Source organism: Anopheles nili, chromosome 2 (genome assembly GCF_943737925.1).
Source record: "Anopheles nili chromosome 2, idAnoNiliSN_F5_01, whole genome shotgun sequence".
Classification (NCBI taxonomy): Eukaryota; Metazoa; Arthropoda; class Insecta; order Diptera; family Culicidae; genus Anopheles; species Anopheles nili.
In genome coordinates, this window is record NC_071291.1 from 30579927 (window position 1) to 30597989 (window position 18063).

Genomic DNA, 18063 nt, shown 5'->3' on the forward strand with positions numbered 1-18063 from the left:
CGGAGTGGTGGTGAAAGTCCTAACCAGGAAAAGTACCGTACCTCGTAGCCTCGTGGATTGCACGGAAAGGGCTCGATCCCTAACCGAGTTAGTGAAAGTGATATATCCTTCGTGAGGATCGCGTGTGTGCGATTCCCGTTCATCTACGTGTTGGTGCAACCACGAACTAGTGCTTCCCGAAACAGTCCCTAGTCAGCGGTGCCGCAGGATGAAACATTCGCTAGTATTGGTAGGTTTTGACGTCTGCAAAGGTCTTCATTTTTTCAAAAAAAAGGACAGCTGAAACGAACTGTCAAAGAAGAAAGGTCAACCGGACTACGAACCGGGACAATGGGTTTGATTGAAGCTTGACTCGTGGTGGTGTTCCATCAGAAAAAAAACTGCTCCATCACTCGATCGCCTGTGGATCCTTGAACTTCTCTCGGTCTACATCCCACCGTAGCCTCTGTTCACTCCGCGATACAGGCGTGTCAAATGGTTGATCCAATTCCACCCCAATGACATCACACACGCGCGATCGAGAACGGTTGCGCCAGATGTCGGTCATATGAGGTTGATCGTTTGGCACCGGTTGAGCGCCTTTCGCCATCGCCCGATGCCTCCGAGACCATTCGGGGGAAGGTGGTGGAGAACCTTGAAGCCTTGGGCACACGGCTGGGAGAATGTTGCTCAAAGGAAAGCCCACTTTGCTCGAAACACCTTGTTGCAAAATTGGACCACAAATGTGGCGCCAGCGTTGACTTCCTCATTCTTTTCATAGTTCAATGCCTGAGGGAGTCGCAACTTCTGGTTTTGGTGGCATTCTGTGATAAAATATTCAACAATCACTATTAGTTTATCCTATCTCGCAGGGTCCTTCAGCACGGCTCGCTGGAATGTGTAACGCGCCCAACCAGTCCGAGACGCTTGGGGCAACATTTCATAAGCCTAAATTACACTCCAGCCTTCCCGCGAGTGCGCACTGTTCTGCGCCATTTGTGCACAAGAAATGCGACCACGCCGGTTGATTGTGGGCGCGTACACTTACACTCGATTACGCTCGATCGGTCGATCCGGTTCATTGGCTTACATCGGCAACGGTGCTATCAGGTTATGGTTCCACCGTGGGGTCTTTTTGTTCACTCATTCGTCCTGCGTGCGTTTGCGTAATCGGCATTGTAAGGAAATGCAAGGTTCACCGGGGCTTGTCGTATTATGAGCGAGCGTGCGATCGCGATCTTTTGCAGCATCTTGCATAAAGGAGGGCATTTAAAATGGTGCGACCATAAATGAAATCACCAATCGGGACCAATGCTTTGGTGAGGATGAAAAACAAAAGCAAAATGCATGTTAACGCGCCACACCGCACAATTCCCGATATGGAAATTGAATGTTGATGGTACCGAAACATTCCACTTTTAAACTCTCTCGATGAGATCGACTGACAGAGCGGCACTGAAAGCAACAAGGCTCCGATCTACGTCCGACGAGCTGAAGCCCTGCATTCGAAGTATTGAAGCAAATGCTAACATTTTCCTCAAAATTCCTGCCTCACTATATGTTTGGTATCTAACACCTTGCACCCACCCAGTCAAGCGGAAAACTGTGCATCGAAAAGTAATTCCAAACACAGAAAAAACACAACATCCATTCACGCTGATAAATTAAACCATTTGCCCGTTCGGTTGAAAGCTCGTCCGCCCCTCAGTCGGTTGGGGCAGCGCAGGTTTTGCAAAGCCATTCCAAACGAATGGGTGTTACAATTTTCCACCCACCCACACGCCGGTGTTTGAGCGCGGCTCACATTTATAATCGCGGCGAAACACCGCTCGCTTCCTCATTTCGCATTCCTCTTCGCTTCCCAGCGCTAATCAGTCGAACAAGCGAAGAAATAACTTTCGATTATATTTCTATTAACAATCGATTTCGACGACGTGATGATTGCATTGCTAAGCGGCCGTGTATGTGTACGTGTTTTTATGGGTTATTTTTCACTTAGATTCATGAAAAACGATCATGTTTGCGGCGCGAAAATGCGGCTGCTGGAACGCTTCGATATTGCTTCTGTCACACGAAAGACTTCAACGCTGGGCGATATTAAAAGCGACGAACCCCCGCGCTAGCGGTCGGCTTATTCTCTCGCATGGTTGCACTTCTCTCTTTCGCACTTTCATCCTCGCATCTTTTTCTCTGCTTCGCTCAGCGACGTGCAGCAGGGTAATGAGATCGATACCTTTTTACACACAACCGAAGGAGCGTATTATGTCGAACGGTTCCCATGGCATGATCGTGCAGTATAGTGCTTTCAGTTAATCGATAGCGCCATTACGCAATCCTTTCTCCAGTGGCAAGTTCGGTAGCCCCGTATCCATCTCCAATGGCTTTTTGCTCAAAAAAAAAGCCACAAACAGGTTTTGTCGTAGGTCGGGGCACTTTTTTGTGTTGCCTTGGGTGAAAATGGAAACCCAAATGGAAGGAAATCGTACCTTCTCGGTGAGTACGAATTCGTTCACTTGAATTTGACACCTTAGGAGGTCTCTTAGCCGAAGGTCTCTTAGGTGCATTTTGTTAGAACCAACCCATGGGTCTTTGGACAAACTTCTGCATCCTTTAGAGACGAATTCTGCTCATCTCGCGGTTGCGTGTTAGCAGATAATTGAGTTGGGAGTTCTCCGTACTTATTTTCACAACCAAACCGCTCCCAGATGGGACTGGCGCACGCGAGAGTGGTTTATGCAACAACGTAACCGTATTCCGAAACTGTGCCCGAACGGTTGCACAGTACAAGTGAAAGGGAAATTTCTTTCCGGGGACTGCCATTTTCGGCTCAACAACGCTGCCGTTTCTCATGCAAAGGATGTCACTGATGCCGGTTCAAAGGATAGCGCTTTTGTCATTGTGTAATGAAGCTTGAAGCCACCCTAAAGGGGTTCACCCTCGAAAACCACGAATACATTTTTGGAATTTCGGATCAAACCCACAATAAATAAACACCAACGACCCAACATCGATCGGGATGGATGAAAACGTGATTGATTTTATTTAATCGGTACGAGAGAAATTTCACTCCTCGACGCTAAGCGAAACGGCTCGTTTAGTCCATCGACCGTGAAACGCTTGTATCGCCGGGTTTATTTATTTTATTTTTTTTTGCACTTTCGATTTCATTCCGTCCATCAAATCGACACATCCCGGCGTGTGTTTTCTTTCCAATGCACGACTGAACAAAAAGCACCGATTTGAATGACAATAAGGTGCCGCGAAACGAGGTTGTAAAAGCCGGTTCTGCCGTTTCTCACAAGACACAACTCGCACCTCGGGAAAGCGTCTTTCTCGGCGATTTTTCCACAGCGCGCACGTGCCACCTTGCAGTTGCCGTCACGAGCCACGAACCACGCATCGAAATGAGATGCAAATTGTACCGAAACCAACGGGAAGCCAACGTACGGGGTCCGATCTCAATTCGAGTCCCCCTTTCTCACCACGGACCATGGGTTTCGGTGGGTGAAATGGAGAGCCCGCGAAAGGAAAGCAAAAACCCTCCAAAAAGAACACCCAGCGGTGCCAGTAAGAGTTGGTACGAAACGAAACCGAAGTCGAGCATTGTCTCCCTTCTTTGGTCCACCCCCAATGGAGCCTCGTGAACCCAAGTGCAACGGCCAGATCCCACACGCTCCCTGCATGTTTTATTAGCCAACTTTCCAATCCGGCATCGAACCTGAACGCCACTTTCCGGAGCCATGCATCACAGCAGTGGTTCTCTGTTTTTTTTTTGTTTAAGGCTTCAATCCCTCCTGACCTCCAGGAGACAGCACCGGCATTGTTTGCATTACTAGCGCAGAGGATTGGAATTATTAGCATACCGGTTCAGTGGGCGATCAATTGCACTCCAGCGCGCACCATTTGCATGTGCAATGAGGCGTTTGTCTGGTTCGTTGCCACATCGGTGCCATAAATCATCGCCTTAAAGCAAACAACTGTGTGGCAAGGTGGTGATTAAATGTACATTCTCCTGTCCCGGACTGCACTCTCCAGACGAAGAAAAGCACACTCAAGCTGTAAGAATGGTTCAGGTAAATCTGAGGCCCAAAATCACCACCTTTGGCCGATCTCTCGCTATAAATTGGAAGTGATTCTCTGTTTCTTTCGATAAAACTAAATAAATGTTCTAAAATTGAAAGCAGGCCTTTCCCAGGTTCTTCTCATAGCAGACCCATCCAGGCTCAAAAAGCCACCTGGCAGGTGGCTTTTGCGAGTTGTTTTATTTCTCCACCATTCGGTAGAAGCTCCAGGCGATAAAAGACGCCCCGACCCAGGCACAACCTTTTCGAAAGGTTACCAGCAGAGGCGGTGAGGTGGTCACTATCGGCTTAACGACGAACCGGACAAGGTTCGGCTGTTCGTAAAAAGTCATCGCAAGAACAAACCATCTCAATCGAAAGGCGATGTGGTTTGGTCTCAAGCGCCTTGCCTGCCACTAATGGATCCATTCCCAGCGTGATTGGGGGCGCACGAAAATGTGGCAGCAAACGATTAGCATCTAGCAGCGTGGCAGGCAATCAGTAATGTTTGCTAGAACGTATTTTTTGCCTTCCTCTCACAATGCAATCTCTCTGGCAGATCTGAATGGGGAGCGGCAAAAAAACCCCGGCAACTACAGTGTGTACCGAGAAACGGCAACCGCACACTCACAGCCACTGCAAAATGGCCCGACAGTGTTGCGATGGAAGACCATTTCGATTGCATATCGAGCCTGCTCCAGATATCGATTTTCATCACACACGTTTAATTGTCCACCCGTAAAAAAAACCCGGCCAGTAGGCCGGTACCATTAGCGAAACACTCGCGTGGATCTGGGACCAGGACAAAGGTTCAGCGAAAAGCAACCACCAGGCTGCTGACGGTTGCGAATGCGGAAATGGTCACCATGTCATGTCAAGCGATCGATTTCTGAAAGCATGGCAAAATGTGACTACGAGAACTCGCCGACCTAGCGCCGACCCTCGACGGTAGCCGACCTTGGGGTCTGTGTAATTGGGTGTTGTAAAGCTACAAAACTGCGCGTTACGGTTTTATGGGTTTCGATTGAAAAGCCCACTGCCTACGTATAACGTTCGCAATGTTTGAAGTTTTCATTTGAAAGCACAAAAAACCACAGCTTCGAAGGAGCAACCGGAGCATGTGTGTTTGTTCAAGATAGCCTTTCGAGGAATCCGTTTTTTTGTTTCTTTATATGTACTGCAATGCCTCCATTCCTGCTTATGTCAAGATTATAAAGCATGACGAGGCAAGACACGCTATCATTCATCTCTTGTCCCGGGGTGTTGTTCGTTTCCCCATCGCTTACACATCCGGGTGGCATTAATAAATCCCACTTAATCCACCGGTAATCTACAATGCTTTCCCTGTGGCCTTTACAAAAAAACTCGAGACATTGCCCATTGAACCCGCACCGAGGTACCGTTTCTCGAGTGTCCTTCGCCATTAATCACTGCCACGGGAACAATGCTAGTGAGCTCTTGACACACCGGGCCCTTTTTCCCAGTCTGCCAAGCTGCCTGTTTGTGGTTACAAACGCAATCCCGGCGGCTTAACGACCGCCCGTGAAGGACAAATTGGCCCAAGGTGGTTCAAGTGTTACGGTTTTGTCGAGTGACCCTTGGAGTGCCCAAAAGTTCACATGCTCTCCCGGGCATTCCACGGCTTGTGACGCACCAGAGACGGATCATCGAACCATCGGACCAACACCCGGTCAACGATACCGGACGCAATGATTTAATTGGGGCCCGATTGCAACACCCGCCCAGGGGTGGGCTTTGTGGCAATAAAACTGGATGCCCCGCGTTGGATGCGGGTTTCACTTTCTCTCGCCAGCCGGCAAATCCATCCGCTCGTGCTTTGTGCACCGGGAACCCTATTGGAAAACCTGTAACGGACGCACATTTTCCGATCGTACTGCCACGGCCATACCGGCTGGAGCGTACAGCGAAGCGTTAGGATGCAAACGATGCCCAGCCGGTCGGTCGGTCGGGCACAATGTGAATCCGCCTTTGCTAAGGGTGATAAATTCGCCCGTTGGCACGGTCAGTGGCCACGAAACAGGAACCGGGCGATCGGGCGGTCGGCCAATTATCGATAAACATTGAACTAATGAAACGCTTCTTGTGCGGACGCGTTTTGCGGACACAATCGTGCGCGGCTTAAGGCGGCAAATTACCTCACTTTCTAAAGCCGGGTGTCGTGGACGGGAAACCCCCACAGTGTGGTGTTTTTCGCCGGAAAAGCGAACCACACTTTCTCTGGTGCGACATTCAATTAGTTTCGATTCCCTGCACCGGTACACGCTCGTTCCGTCGATCAATCGGAACGTCGCGGTTTTCCGGCTGTCACTAATGATTTGCATTTTTTTTGTTTCATTTCTTCTGCTTCTTCTTCTTCTTCCTCTTTCGCCCATCGGCAGCTCCCCCTTGCGGGACTCATCACCCTAGCGGCGGCCCAGTACGGACCGGCACCGCCGAGGCTGAACATTCCGGGTGCGATCGCGCTGCCCCCGATCCGTGAGGAGCGCCTCCTACCGCAGCACTCCCCGCAAGTAATACGCGTGCGCCGTCCGGGTGCGGTCCGCATCGCCGCCCCGAACGCCATCCACCACCACCAGCTGCCGTCCGCGGTTCCCAAATTCCACGATCCGACGGGCCCGATCGAGCACAAGCCGGTCACCGAGGAACCGGAGGACGACTTCCGGCCCGGCTTCATCCCGCAGCTCCAACCCCACCTTCAGCCCGCACCGGTGGTCCCAGCGGCCCCGGTACCGGCACCGTCCCCCCCGGCCCTGCAGTTCCCGATCCCCGCGGACGAGCAAACGAGCGAGCGCGAACTACAGCCCACTGTTCTCTCTCGCTTCAATGCACAGGAAAACCGACCGGCACCGATACCCCGTGCCCAAATCCCGGAGCGCTTCTTCGCCACCGACAAGGAACCGCAGCGGTTCCCGGTTGAGCGGCCACAACCGCAACCACAACCGACCCCCAAGCAGTACCGACCGGCGCCCCAGCAGATCGCTCGTCCTGCACCGATCGCCGCTCCTCAGCAGTCGTTCCGACAGCAGCAGCACTTCCAGGACGAGGATCGCCGGCCAGCGGTTCACCAGCAGCAGCAGCAGCAACCGGCCCGCCAACACCAGCAGCAGGAGCAGGACCGCAAGCGCAAACCAGTGGCACAGATTCTGCGCAAATGGCGCGAGGAACACGAGGACGGTTCGATCACGTGGGGCTTCGAGAATGACGATGGTTCGTTCAAGGAGGAGACGATTGGCATCGATTGCGTCACGCGGTAGGTGGTAGGACGGGATCGCAGTGGATCGGAGTGTTGCAATGCAATCGTGTCATTCATTTCAGCGGTCGCTACGGGTACGTCGATCCGGACGGTGAGAAGCGTGAGTATACGTACGAAACCGGCATCCAGTGTGATCCTAACCAGCGCGACGAGGACGACGAGGACAACCTGGAGGTAGACTACCAGGAGAACAAGGCAGTCCTGCCGAACGGGGTTCGGCTGGATCTGAACAACATGGGCAAGAAGCAGTCGAAGCGACCGGGCGGACAACAGCAGCAGCCCCAGCAGTACTACCGCAACTAGGCGGTTGACCCACGGGTCATCTCACCTCAACGCACGATGGCCGGAAGTGAAATGAAAGCGAATTCGAATGTAGGAAAAAGTTGTATTTATTACAAACACACGCGCTTATCGCTTTCAAGGGACATCCTCTTACATAGTTTGTTTGTTTCTAAGACTTAATTAATGAGGAAAATAATCGAAACTGCACAAGGTGAAATAAAAAAAAAGGATTCCGTTACAATGTGACGAATATGATTGACAAATCGGACCCTAACGAAAGTACTTATGCACGGGTCATCTTACGATTTACCCTATCCGCATTTACATTACAAGGGAGAGAGAAAAATCAATAATGGCAGATTGGGCAGTCTGGTTGGCTCGCTCACGTGTTATCTAGCATAGAGTGCCACCGGCGCACATAGCCTTAACGTACGCCACCTTCACTCAATCTCGTTGCTCACACCTAGTACGGTCGTTGGCGCCTAGGCGGCGGAATCCGGTTCGGTGGCGTGATGTTGATGTCCATGAAATCGCCGATGGTAAATTTCGCCTGGGCAAGTGTCTTAGAATCATCACCGCCCTTTTGACCGGAGCAGGTAACGCCGATTTCTCGCATGCGAAAGCTCGAACCACGGTCCGGGTAAACGACGGCAAAATCGAAATAGGTGCCCTTGCGCCGCGTCTCCGGGTTGACATCGCGCACCAGTGTCGTTAGCTCACGCAGCGTGGCGTCCATCCAGGTGTAGATTTGAAGCTCGTTCGAGGGCACATTACCGTACGAGTACTCGTTGGCCGTATGATGCCGACCGGTCGAACAGAAAACTCTCAGTAAAAGCGGGCACGTCTGGGAAATAATGTACAAGTTAAGATACGCAGCACTTCAAACAACAGGCCCTTTTACAAGCATACTTTCTCTCGATCGACCGTTTTTGGGGGCTGTTGCTTTTCTTCTACTATCATAGATTCTAAACCGGCCATGGTTATACGCTTCTAAGTTGATTAAAATTACTTTACAATGCGAGAATCACGTTCTAAATGAACCGAGGGTGGCCGCTTGTTTATTTGAGTTAATTTTTTCGGCTATTTGTTTGACAACTTGCTTTGACAGCCCTCTATCCATACAAGATCATACAAAACGAGATAACCCAAGGTACAGCGTTGGTTTAGACACCGTGGCATTATTCAGCGACAATTTTAAACATACAAACGGTTTGATCTTGCTTAATTTTATTCAGATAGTTGAACGTGCTTTATTCATCGAATAAGATTAGGTATACATAATTGTAAAAACATTAGATATTTATCATATTGTTAATTAATCTCTGATAACGAATGGGGACGGTCCCTACTCTTCCTATTTCTTTAGCACAGCTTTAAGCTCATTCATCAGCATTGATCCTACTACTAGCTTCTCACAGTTTACGGTAAGCGAAAAGGAATGTCCTTTTTCGGAAGTATTTTTCCTCTCCATCAGAACCAATACCATACTTTTCGAGCTTATTGTTTGTCCGGCAAATAGCAATCGTTGCCCGTTACTATTTGCATCGGTTGCCACACTCGCCACATTGCACGCTTCAAATACCGCCTTGTGGAGACTTTTATCATCGGGTGAGAGCGTGTCGCATAGCTGAACTGTGCACGAATGCTCCGTCATGCCGCGCAACTTTCCACGTTCACCATCGAAAGTGCTTTCCGTAATGGCCACCGATCGCACCATCTCGCCAACCGGCGCTTTAAGGGTTACGGTGCTCGTACCACTACCCGAGCGTATTTCGAATGGAACGGGCTGCGTAGAATCGTTAAAGTCAACACCAAGCATGCCCGTTACGGCTTGTCCCGGATTCAGCCGTCCAATTGGAGCGAAATCATTCACCGACATTCCGGAAGGAAGGTTAGACTTCTTGCCCATCTCAATGTCTAGCAGTTCCACGTTACCGTGATTAGTGAACGTCAACTCAACCGATACCATTCGTGAAGAGTACAAATGCGGAGATCGGACAAATCGATATTCGATTCCCAGTCCGAATCCGTTCACCTTGTTTAACAACTCACGCTTCTTCGACGGTATTATGCTAGGTCCTACCAATTCTAACCCAGAAGCCTGGTCGGCAGAGCTCATGGACGGTGCTGCCATTGGCGTAAGAAAACCACCCAAGGAGGGTGTCATAACAGGACCAATCGGTGGAATGTCGTCGAGATCAAGTAACAGATCCAGGTTGCTCTTGGTCGGTACTGCCTCCGTTGGTTTCTTCTCTGCGTCACGCGCTTTTACCTGCTTCTTTGTCTGAGAGGATGATTTTTTCTTTGCAGTGGATGAATCGGCCGACGAAGACGACTCATAGCTACCGCTGCTCTCGCTTTCACTGCCCTCTGTCGAGCTTTCCTGTTTTGATTGACTCGTGCCGTCCACTTCGTTGTAAGCATTCTTGGACGGTGGTTCTTCTTTCCGATGATTTGTCTTCGCCATTTCATTACGCGAACGGCTGTTGGCTTTTTTTCTTCCAGCACCAGTCGAAGCGGAATCACTCTCTTCGCTTCCACTACTGTCATTGCTGCTGCTGCCACTTCCAGTGCTACTTGAACCGCTTCCGGAATTAGACGATCCCGATGAAGAGGACGACGAATCGGAAACGGAGTCCGACGAAGACGACGAACCCGAACCTGATGAAGCACCCTCTGTCGTGCTGGATCTGCTGCCGTCTTCCGAACCGGAATAGAACGATTTTGATTTCTTTTTTCTTCGATCACCTTCAGCTGCAGTGTTGTTGCCAGTTCCCGCTCTGTCATGTCCGGCACGTCCCATGTACTCTCCACCACCCATCGGGGTAGGTGGTTCAACGTGTCTTACTGAGCTATCGGGCGCCTCCATTGGCCAGGCAGGCAAATCTTGGTAGCCGTTCGTTGGCATATTCAAGTAATGGGACAGCGATCCGAGCTGGTACTGTTTTCGACCGTGGTACAAACTCTCCAGCGTTGGGGCTGGTTTCTCAGAGAGAAAGATCTTCCTTGCTTTTGCCACCAAAATGGACCCGGCAGCATCCGCTCCGTCTGGGGATGCGAGTAAGAATGGTTTCAAGAAGCGTGCCCGATCTCGGATATCATAGTTCGGGTCGTAGCGGGCGAGATTGTGAAGATGCTGACAGAGGAGGGACGTTTGCTTCGGGTTGGTTATATGTAGCTTTACAGCAAGGTTCAGCACCTGCAGCTTCACGATATCATCTTCGTCGATAAAACTTTTCACAGCCTTCCGCAACACGTCCGGCGCAATTTTGGGCACTTTTTCGTTGTACTCGCCGATAAGCCACAGGATGGATGCCCGCGCGGCTGCCACCTGAATGAAATCCAGCAGCTTTGCCATCTGGGAGATTATTTCAAAATGCTCTTCCTTCTTCGTCTGCAGCAATTTCTTGATCACGACAACACTTTCCGCCACAACGTACTCTATCAAATACACGACAGGGAGAGATAGTATTGTTTACAAACTCATCAAGAACTCATACGATAAAATACTCACCATCCTTGTTGGACAACAGATGCACCAAACCACTCAGACACGTTTCCGTTACTTCCGAAATCGACACCGCACAACGCCCTATAGCCTGGATAGTAGAAGCTACGAATTCCTTGTCATTGCTGCTGATATAAGTTTGAAATTCACGCAGAATCACCGAAATGTTGGTACCGGTGGCCAAATTCGTTAATATCTCGAGCTTCAACAGCTTAATGTGAGTCTGATCACTCGTTCGCACAAAAAATGATTTGATGAATGGCTCGAAAATCGACTTTCTCTCAATGCTCATCGAGGCGATGCATGTTAGTACTATACTCTGCACTTCCTTGTAGCTTCGCAGCAACCGAATTAAAGCCTTTGCTACAATCTCCACCTCGTTGCGAGGCGCAACGTGATGGTACAGTTGGGCAACGGCCATGACGACGGAAGCATTGCGGCTCTGCAACAGTGGTTTGGTTTGTCTCAGCAACATTCGATGGTCCACATCGAGAATGTAGGTTTTGCGTGGCGACGCGATAGAGCTATCCTTTTGTTTCGCTTCGGACGGATCAGAATCAGACTCGTCATCATAGAACGGTTTAGTCCCCACCTCTTGATATTCGTAATCATCCTACAGATAGCAAAGACATTAACACAATATATCATAGTGTTGAGTAAAGTGAAATGAAAACTGAAATACCTACATCAGCATTCGGATCTAAGAACTGCGTTCGTGCATATCGAGTCAGCATGTTTATGATTAGCACTTGTCCCCATTCGTCCACATCCGCGAGCAGGTTGCACAGCTTGCGATAGTTTTTGTGAATCAGCTCCGTTCGTTCGGGACAGACTTCTTCAAACGCCATCACTGCCGATCCTACCACCAACGTGGTACGATCCGCCAACAGCTTTTCGATTACCACTATCAATTCGTCCTTCTGCTCCGGGTCGAGATGATACAATTTTGGTATTGCATGAGCGGCCGTCTTTCGAACGTACGGACTCATGTCGGAAGCGGAATCACGGATAGCTAGCATCACGATCGGCACAATCATCGATACGCGAATGCTAGAAAGCACACGCAAGGCACTTGCGCGAATGAGCTGATTGGGATCCTTCAGCGCGCGTTGAAAGGTGGATATCGAAAGCAATGCAAGATCCTGCTGCTCCTCTGCGTAGCGTACAAGATAAACGTACACCAGCTTTTTGACCTCGATGTTTTTCGAAACGACATTTTTTACGACAGCCGGGAAGAGGTCTGAAGCATCGCGGCCTTTAGCTATCATGCCGATTATTCGTTTCATAGCCTCCAGCTTCAAGCTGTCCTTGTTGCTATCGAGCATTTGTTTCAAATCATCATGTCTGTATAGCAAAAAAACATAGAAAAGTAGAGGAAACGAGATTGTGATAAGCAAACATGACCAACATATGGAAAGTCAAATTTCGGCACACTTACTTTTTGTAATCCGCATGAAAGAAGCCACCTTCGTTCGCGTATTCCGCAACTTCAGTGCGCTCGTTTCCATAAGCGGTCGACGCTAAGGCGCTAACTCCAATGGCAGCGGATCCTGAAGAAAGCATTTTTAAAGATTACCTAGGCTAATTAAAGCCTTTAATAGCACAAAATTCGAAAAGAAATCCAGAGAAGTGAACTACTTTCGGCGACTATATTTTGTTTTATTTTTTTAAGATATGTCAAACAATCTTGCCAACTAAACATTAACCAAGATACGTATACGTAAGAAGGGTCTGAAATTTGTTAAAGAAAATCGAAGAAGAAATAATACCTTTTTTATTTTACCCAGTGTTTAACGTACTAAATTGTTACTATACAAAATTTTCTGTAAAAAAATTATTTCATTACGAATATTATGTTTTAAAATGTGATTGAAATGAGCTCGCTCTTGAATTATGAAATCGAAAACAACCCGTTTCGTAAACAAATGTCATTGTTATTTGCCGGCTTTTCCTCACTTATACGTATGTTTGTTAGTTGGTGAACTATTATTTAGCATATTTGAAACAATGTCCGACTCTGATAGCAGCGAAGATGAAACAAATGCGCAATTATTAGCAGCAGTCGATACTTCGTTTCTTAATAATACAATGTATCAGCCCGCTTCGAAAAGTGATGCTTCTAAAAACCATGCAGAAGAAACTAAGGCTATCCCAGTTTCGAAAGGTGCCTTACTGGAAAATATATTATTGTGATAAACATATGCTTAAAACACGCTTATTTTCAGCAACGGAAGAGAGCGTTCCTAAGTCCAACCGATTCCTTCCTGAGGAAGAATCTATCTTTCATAGTGATCTTAACGTTCCCGCAGCGGTACAAAGACACACGGCTCACAAAATATCCAAGTTGCTTGAATCAGTCTTAGAATTTGAGGATCGCTCAGCCTGTGAACCTCCAATTGAAGCAAAAGAAAAATTGAACCAACCACAGAAATCAAAAGTTCGACTATTAGCCAGCTTTGACGAATTTATTGATCTCAATACCGACACTCCTGAGCCAATGGGAGCTACATCAAAACCGGCACCGATTCGTCGACGTAAAATTAGCGACGATCTTGATTCACCCACTCTACAGGAAAAAATTAGATCATCCATTTGTGACCCCAATTCTTTCGCTGAAGAAGTGCAGCAATGGAAAGGACCACGACAACGATCGACTGTGTTTCACTACAAAAAGAAAAAAAATGGTTCTTGTGAAGAAAATTCTAAGATGCACCAGGACGAATTCACCAAGATGCGTAACAAAAACCGATGGGATGAGTCTATGATAAGAAAGTTCAAAAAGCAGGGCAAAACCGCAATTAAAACATAAGACCATATTAAAATGTTTCCGTTTTTGTTATTTGCTTTATACACATAGTATCGTTCGAAGCGAGTCAGAAATATCCTACGATGTCTCTCTATATTACAATGATCTTCTGGAAACGAATTAAGAACGTTGTCGACTCCCACGATGGCAATTCGATTTAATGTTAGCTGCTTGTTCTACACTTCCGAATGAGAATATATTTTGGGGCTCAAAACGGCCACATCCAAAAGCTTCCCGAACGTTTCCCGTACCTCATCAGCTAACTTTTCAGCGTACTGTAATCGGCGGCTCTGCGAGCGCAGCTTGCAATCTTGCCCAACGAACAACGAAGGAAGGGAAGTAGAACGACCGAGAGCTGCTTGCGATTGTACTATCCGGCCAAGCTGTAGCAGAAAAAGTATGCACTCATCCAGCAGTGGCGGAAACGCCTCCGCAAAGCGCACAATACAGGGCAGCACGGCGCGGAACATCTCGATACGAGTATCGCCGGACAGCACTGGAAAGGGTAAAGGCAAATTTAGTAATTTTCACCGGTATTCAAAAGCACGTTAAACCTACCTCCAAGCAACGTCGTGAGCGTATTCATACAGAGCTTTGCGATGCTCAACGATTTCGGAAGCGCGTATTGTAGCGAAAGATGGGATGCCAAATCGATGGAGAAGATTTGCTTCTCCATTTCTGCCATACTCAGCAGTTCAGGTATGAAATCCAGGCAAATATGCATCGACGGAATACCACGCACCGTTATCGCGAGCAGTTCGCGGGGATAACCCTGAAAGTGGACCAGCTTCGCCAGTGACGGTTCCGCGATGAACACCTGATGGATGTATGAGCAAATTACCCCGCGAACCTCTCTTAGCGCCCAAAGGCGTCCCGGTTTCGTTCGATCTGCTTCTTTTTCAAGGCACGCCTCCAACAATATTTGCACAGCGACGCTCTCTTGCGATGCGATCAGCGCCAGCTTAAGTTCCTCTCGATCGTTGTCAGTTTTCACCTGATTCCCTATGTCGATTAAGGGCTTATCAAGCATGTGGCGAGACAGTTGGCTTCTCGAAGCCGCCAGAATGGCCTGCAGGATGCGGAGTACCACCGTGAGGGCGCTGGAACACCGGAAGACACGATCATCGCACCGTAGCACTTGCAGCGGATCTAACAGAATGTTCTCCTGCGTAAGAGTGAAATTTTTCGTCACATCATCCGCAGGCATCAAGGCGTTGATCGACATAACCCACAACCGCCGAGGAAAGATTGTGTTCAGCCGCATCCAAACCTGCCGGTATAGTTCCTGCAGCAGCAGTGGGATATTGTCATTGAGTATATGCTTAAAATACCGGATAAACGTTGGTGCCAATGGCCACAAGTCTAACGGCGATTTACGCATCATCTTACGCAGCAGTTTGATCACCCGCGCTGGATTGAGTTCGATTTCTTCGAACGCCTCGACGATCATGTGTTCGCTTATGTGTCCACCTGTCAGGTTATCACTGATCGGAATGGACTCCTCGTCTATCCAGTCGTCCACCAGCGAAAGGTGCGGAAAATGGGTAACCAATAAACGCAACAGCGGACTAAACAGAGCGCTGTACTCTTGCTGGTTTTTCTGTGCTTGTTGCAGCAGGTACTTGATGGGAAGCTCCGACATAAACTCGTTGCTGTAGCTCTTTACCTGCCGACCGCTAGCAATGATTTGCGGCATGCTGCTTAATCGCACATCCTCATAGAGCAACAGGTAGTAGAGGAGGAGAAGCTGCGGTGTAAGATTTGATTGGCGATTCCCCACATCATCCACTTCCATGGACTGTTGAAGATTGTCAGCCTTCTTCATTCGATCTGCAACACCAATGATCGGTGCAGATCCTTTGCTCTGCTGATCCTTGTTCCACAGCCCGGCCGCATTCTGGAACACCTGAGCAATCTCCTGCTCGGAAAGCGCTTTGTGAGTGTGTTGTTCCTGCAGACCCTTCTGATTAGGCAGGATAATTGAGCTAACGTATACCTCGATCAATGCCGGAAGCACCGGATGCATAGGCGTAACCGAGTTGCAAATTTGTCTATATATCCAACTTTTGATTGGAACCTTGTGCTTGGAAAAGGCACGCGACTTTAAAAGCTGATGAATGCAGTGCACCGGCAGATAGCCAGGAATGGTGGCGTTAAGGTTCAGCGTTACTGGCACCTTGACGGCGTGGGCCGCTACAACCTGCTCGGTAAAGATTTCTTGCGTAAAAATCAGCTTCATACGAGTGATCGTGTTCGGCCGTAGCGAAAATTTCATTCCCAACGTCGAGCATGCTAGCTCGCAGATGTGCGTGAGCTGGTTTCCGTGAAAGTGAATTGCCATCAACAGGAGCATTTCGCCGAACGATGCCGATACTTCGCTCACACTCTCAAAATACGCTTCCTCTTTGATCAACCACTGAATCCACTCAATCATCTTGGCCTCGTGAGATTGATGGGCTATGAGCGAGGGACACGCGATAAACATACAAAGTCCCAATGATACGAACCGAATCCCCGCCGGTGTTGGTGGAGGTTTACATGTGATCAATTGCATCAGCAGCTGAATTTCTTCATCGAAAAATTTAATTCCGGAAATGCCACGCAGCGCACAATACAGTCGCACGATGGCCGCAGCTTGCACGACAAGCTCCTCGGGTAGAGAGCCGTTTATGGACTGCAGGATAATGTTTTGCAACTGTTTCAACAGCTCCTCCCGTAGCTGATGTAGCACATCTCCTTTGCGTTTCTGACTAGTGCGGATGTAGAGCGCGAAGCTTGATCGAATGTTCTGATCGTTTCCCAACAGCAACCCGGACACGAACGCAACTAGGTTCTGCGGATCTTTGAGGCTCAGCTTGATCATTAAAGAGGGCATTTTTACGGTTTCCACACAGATAGTGCGCATCGAGAGCGCCTGGCTGGGATTCATTTCGCTTAGCTCGTACAACGCCGCCAATTTGACTCGACCGTCGGTTGAATCTTCATCGCTGTTCGTTATTAGCGCAGTTACCACTTCACGGAAGCAATCTGGCATGTTAGCAACGATCCAGCACACGATTTTTGAGCCATTACGTACATACAAAAGTGTTTCGATCACTTCCTGCAGATTCAACAGGGATGGAAGCTCAGCAAGCGCTATGCAGATGATATCAGCTATTTCCTCGAGATAAATCTCATTGTCAAACAGCTCAGAGGGACGAATCGTCAACTCATTTGAGGATGATTTTTGAATAGCAGCTTGCGTGACTATCTCGTTGATTTGTGCCTGCAGGTAGAACAGTTCAGACAGGACTACACGAACTTTGTTCGTGCCGTCAGCCCGTTCGAATCCCATCACAATACCGTTTGGGAGGCTATGAAATTGTGCCGAATCTTGCGTCGTGTATCCAATTTTTTGTCTGAAAGTAAACACAGCGTTCATTGCAGCACATGAAGCTATGATGAATATATGTACTACGCACCTGATTTGTTGCTCCTTTTTTACATCAATTTCTAATTCATGATAATTGACCTGTAGCAGCGATACGATATTATTTACCACTTCGATTCCTACTAACAACGACAAAATTTGCTTGCGTGCCTCAGCCCAGCTTTTGGTGTTGTCCAGTGGTGACAACAAGCTCATCCGCACCAGGCAGGGTAACAATGGGCGTATTTCTTGCTGACTGCAAGTAGCCAGTTGCGCTATATCTAGATTTTGCATAGCGCTAAACGCTTTCGACGTTACCGGGGCGATATTCATCGTTGCAATGGCTTAAAAAGAGCTTGTTCGACAGACTGTTGACGAAGCCGCGCTATTACACCTTATGAGTTCTTCTTCTTTTTCTCCAAGCAACTTAATACGCTATTTTCTGCTAAGTTAAAAAGCCCTCTTGTTTCCTCAAGCGCTTGTTGAAAGACATATCTTTTCTATACTGTTTGGCTGCATATTCCCAACAAAATATTGAGTAACAATCCAATTTAACACGATAAATCACAAAGATCCCCGCTATGTGCATCACCGACCAAAACAATATCGCCAAATACACTTACACCTCCTCTGACACGACAAACGTCAGATATGGGATTCCTTTCGGCGTTGATATACCGTCGAATGCACAAGGGTTAACTTAACAGAAATTTTACAAATAATTTCCTGTTTGAAACAAGATTA

The 18063-nt window shown here is 48.3% G+C and overlaps 5 protein-coding genes across 5 annotated transcripts; 2 read left to right on the forward strand and 3 right to left on the reverse strand.

Moving 5' to 3' along the window:
* Positions 1–89: 89 nt before the first annotated feature.
* On the forward strand, positions 90–7850 carry LOC128730450 (uncharacterized). The gene is made up of 3 exons (XM_053823496.1): positions 90–229; positions 6440–7311; positions 7377–7850. Exons 1-3 carry the CDS (start codon positions 209–211, stop codon positions 7615–7617), a joined length of 1134 nt encoding a protein of 377 aa, XP_053679471.1. The 5' UTR covers positions 90–208; the 3' UTR covers positions 7618–7850.
* LOC128730452 (histone deacetylase complex subunit SAP18) lies at positions 7724–8574 on the reverse strand. Its single transcript, XM_053823497.1, has 2 exons — positions 8506–8574; positions 7724–8440 (listed from the first exon to the last, which is right to left on the reverse strand). Exons 1-2 carry the CDS (start codon positions 8572–8574, stop codon positions 8060–8062), a joined length of 450 nt encoding a protein of 149 aa, XP_053679472.1. The 3' UTR covers positions 7724–8059.
* Positions 8575–8709: 135 nt separating this feature from the next.
* LOC128730882 (AP-3 complex subunit beta-2) lies at positions 8710–12667 on the reverse strand. Its single transcript, XM_053823969.1, has 4 exons — positions 12543–12667; positions 11791–12448; positions 11111–11717; positions 8710–11037 (listed from the first exon to the last, which is right to left on the reverse strand). The coding sequence occupies exons 1-4, from the start codon at positions 12665–12667 to the stop codon at positions 8951–8953; spliced, it is 3477 nt and encodes a 1158-aa protein (XP_053679944.1). The 3' UTR covers positions 8710–8950.
* Positions 12668–13111: 444 nt separating this feature from the next.
* On the forward strand, positions 13112–13913 carry LOC128721341 (uncharacterized). The gene is made up of 2 exons (XM_053815088.1): positions 13112–13268; positions 13330–13913. The coding sequence occupies exons 1-2, from the start codon at positions 13112–13114 to the stop codon at positions 13911–13913; spliced, it is 741 nt and encodes a 246-aa protein (XP_053671063.1).
* Positions 13914–13935: 22 nt separating this feature from the next.
* LOC128732164 (integrator complex subunit 2) lies at positions 13936–17652 on the reverse strand. The gene is made up of 3 exons (XM_053825334.1): positions 17372–17652; positions 14469–17308; positions 13936–14406 (listed from the first exon to the last, which is right to left on the reverse strand). The coding sequence occupies exons 1-3, from the start codon at positions 17650–17652 to the stop codon at positions 14087–14089; spliced, it is 3441 nt and encodes a 1146-aa protein (XP_053681309.1). The 3' UTR covers positions 13936–14086.
* Positions 17653–18063: the final 411 nt, after the last annotated feature.

Excerpts from the sequence above, each read along its gene's own strand:
- LOC128730450 (XM_053823496.1), top strand. The coding sequence starts at position 209 with ATGAAACATTCGCTAGTATTG. Across the intron at positions 230-6,439 it reads TGAAACATTCGCTAGTATTG|CTCCCCCTTGCGGGACTCAT; the intron begins GTAGGTTTTGAC and ends GCCCATCGGCAG. Across the intron at positions 7,312-7,376 it reads GGCATCGATTGCGTCACGCG|CGGTCGCTACGGGTACGTCG; the intron begins GTAGGTGGTAGG and ends CATTCATTTCAG.
- LOC128730452 (XM_053823497.1), bottom strand. The coding sequence starts at position 8,574 with ATGGCCGGTTTAGAATCTATGATAGTAGAAGAAAAGCAACAGCCCCCA. Across the intron at positions 8,441-8,505 it reads AAACGGTCGATCGAGAGAAA|ACGTGCCCGCTTTTACTGAG; the intron begins GTATGCTTGTAA and ends ATTATTTCCCAG.
- LOC128730882 (XM_053823969.1), bottom strand. The coding sequence starts at position 12,667 with ATGCTTTCTTCAGGATCCGCTGCCATTGGAGTTAGCGCCTTAGCGTCG. Across the intron at positions 12,449-12,542 it reads TTTCATGCGGATTACAAAAA|ACATGATGATTTGAAACAAA; the intron begins GTAAGTGTGCCG and ends TTTGCTATACAG. Across the intron at positions 11,718-11,790 it reads TCTTAGATCCGAATGCTGAT|GATGATTACGAATATCAAGA; the intron begins GTAGGTATTTCA and ends TGCTATCTGTAG.
- LOC128721341 (XM_053815088.1), top strand. The coding sequence starts at position 13,112 with ATGTCCGACTCTGATAGCAGCGAAGATGAAACAAATGCGCAATTATTA. Across the intron at positions 13,269-13,329 it reads GGCTATCCCAGTTTCGAAAG|CAACGGAAGAGAGCGTTCCT; the intron begins GTGCCTTACTGG and ends GCTTATTTTCAG.
- LOC128732164 (XM_053825334.1), bottom strand. The coding sequence starts at position 17,652 with ATGAATATCGCCCCGGTAACGTCGAAAGCGTTTAGCGCTATGCAAAAT. Across the intron at positions 17,309-17,371 it reads AAAAAGGAGCAACAAATCAG|ACAAAAAATTGGATACACGA; the intron begins GTGCGTAGTACA and ends GTTTACTTTCAG. Across the intron at positions 14,407-14,468 it reads GCTCACGACGTTGCTTGGAG|TGCTGTCCGGCGATACTCGT; the intron begins GTAGGTTTAACG and ends TACCCTTTCCAG.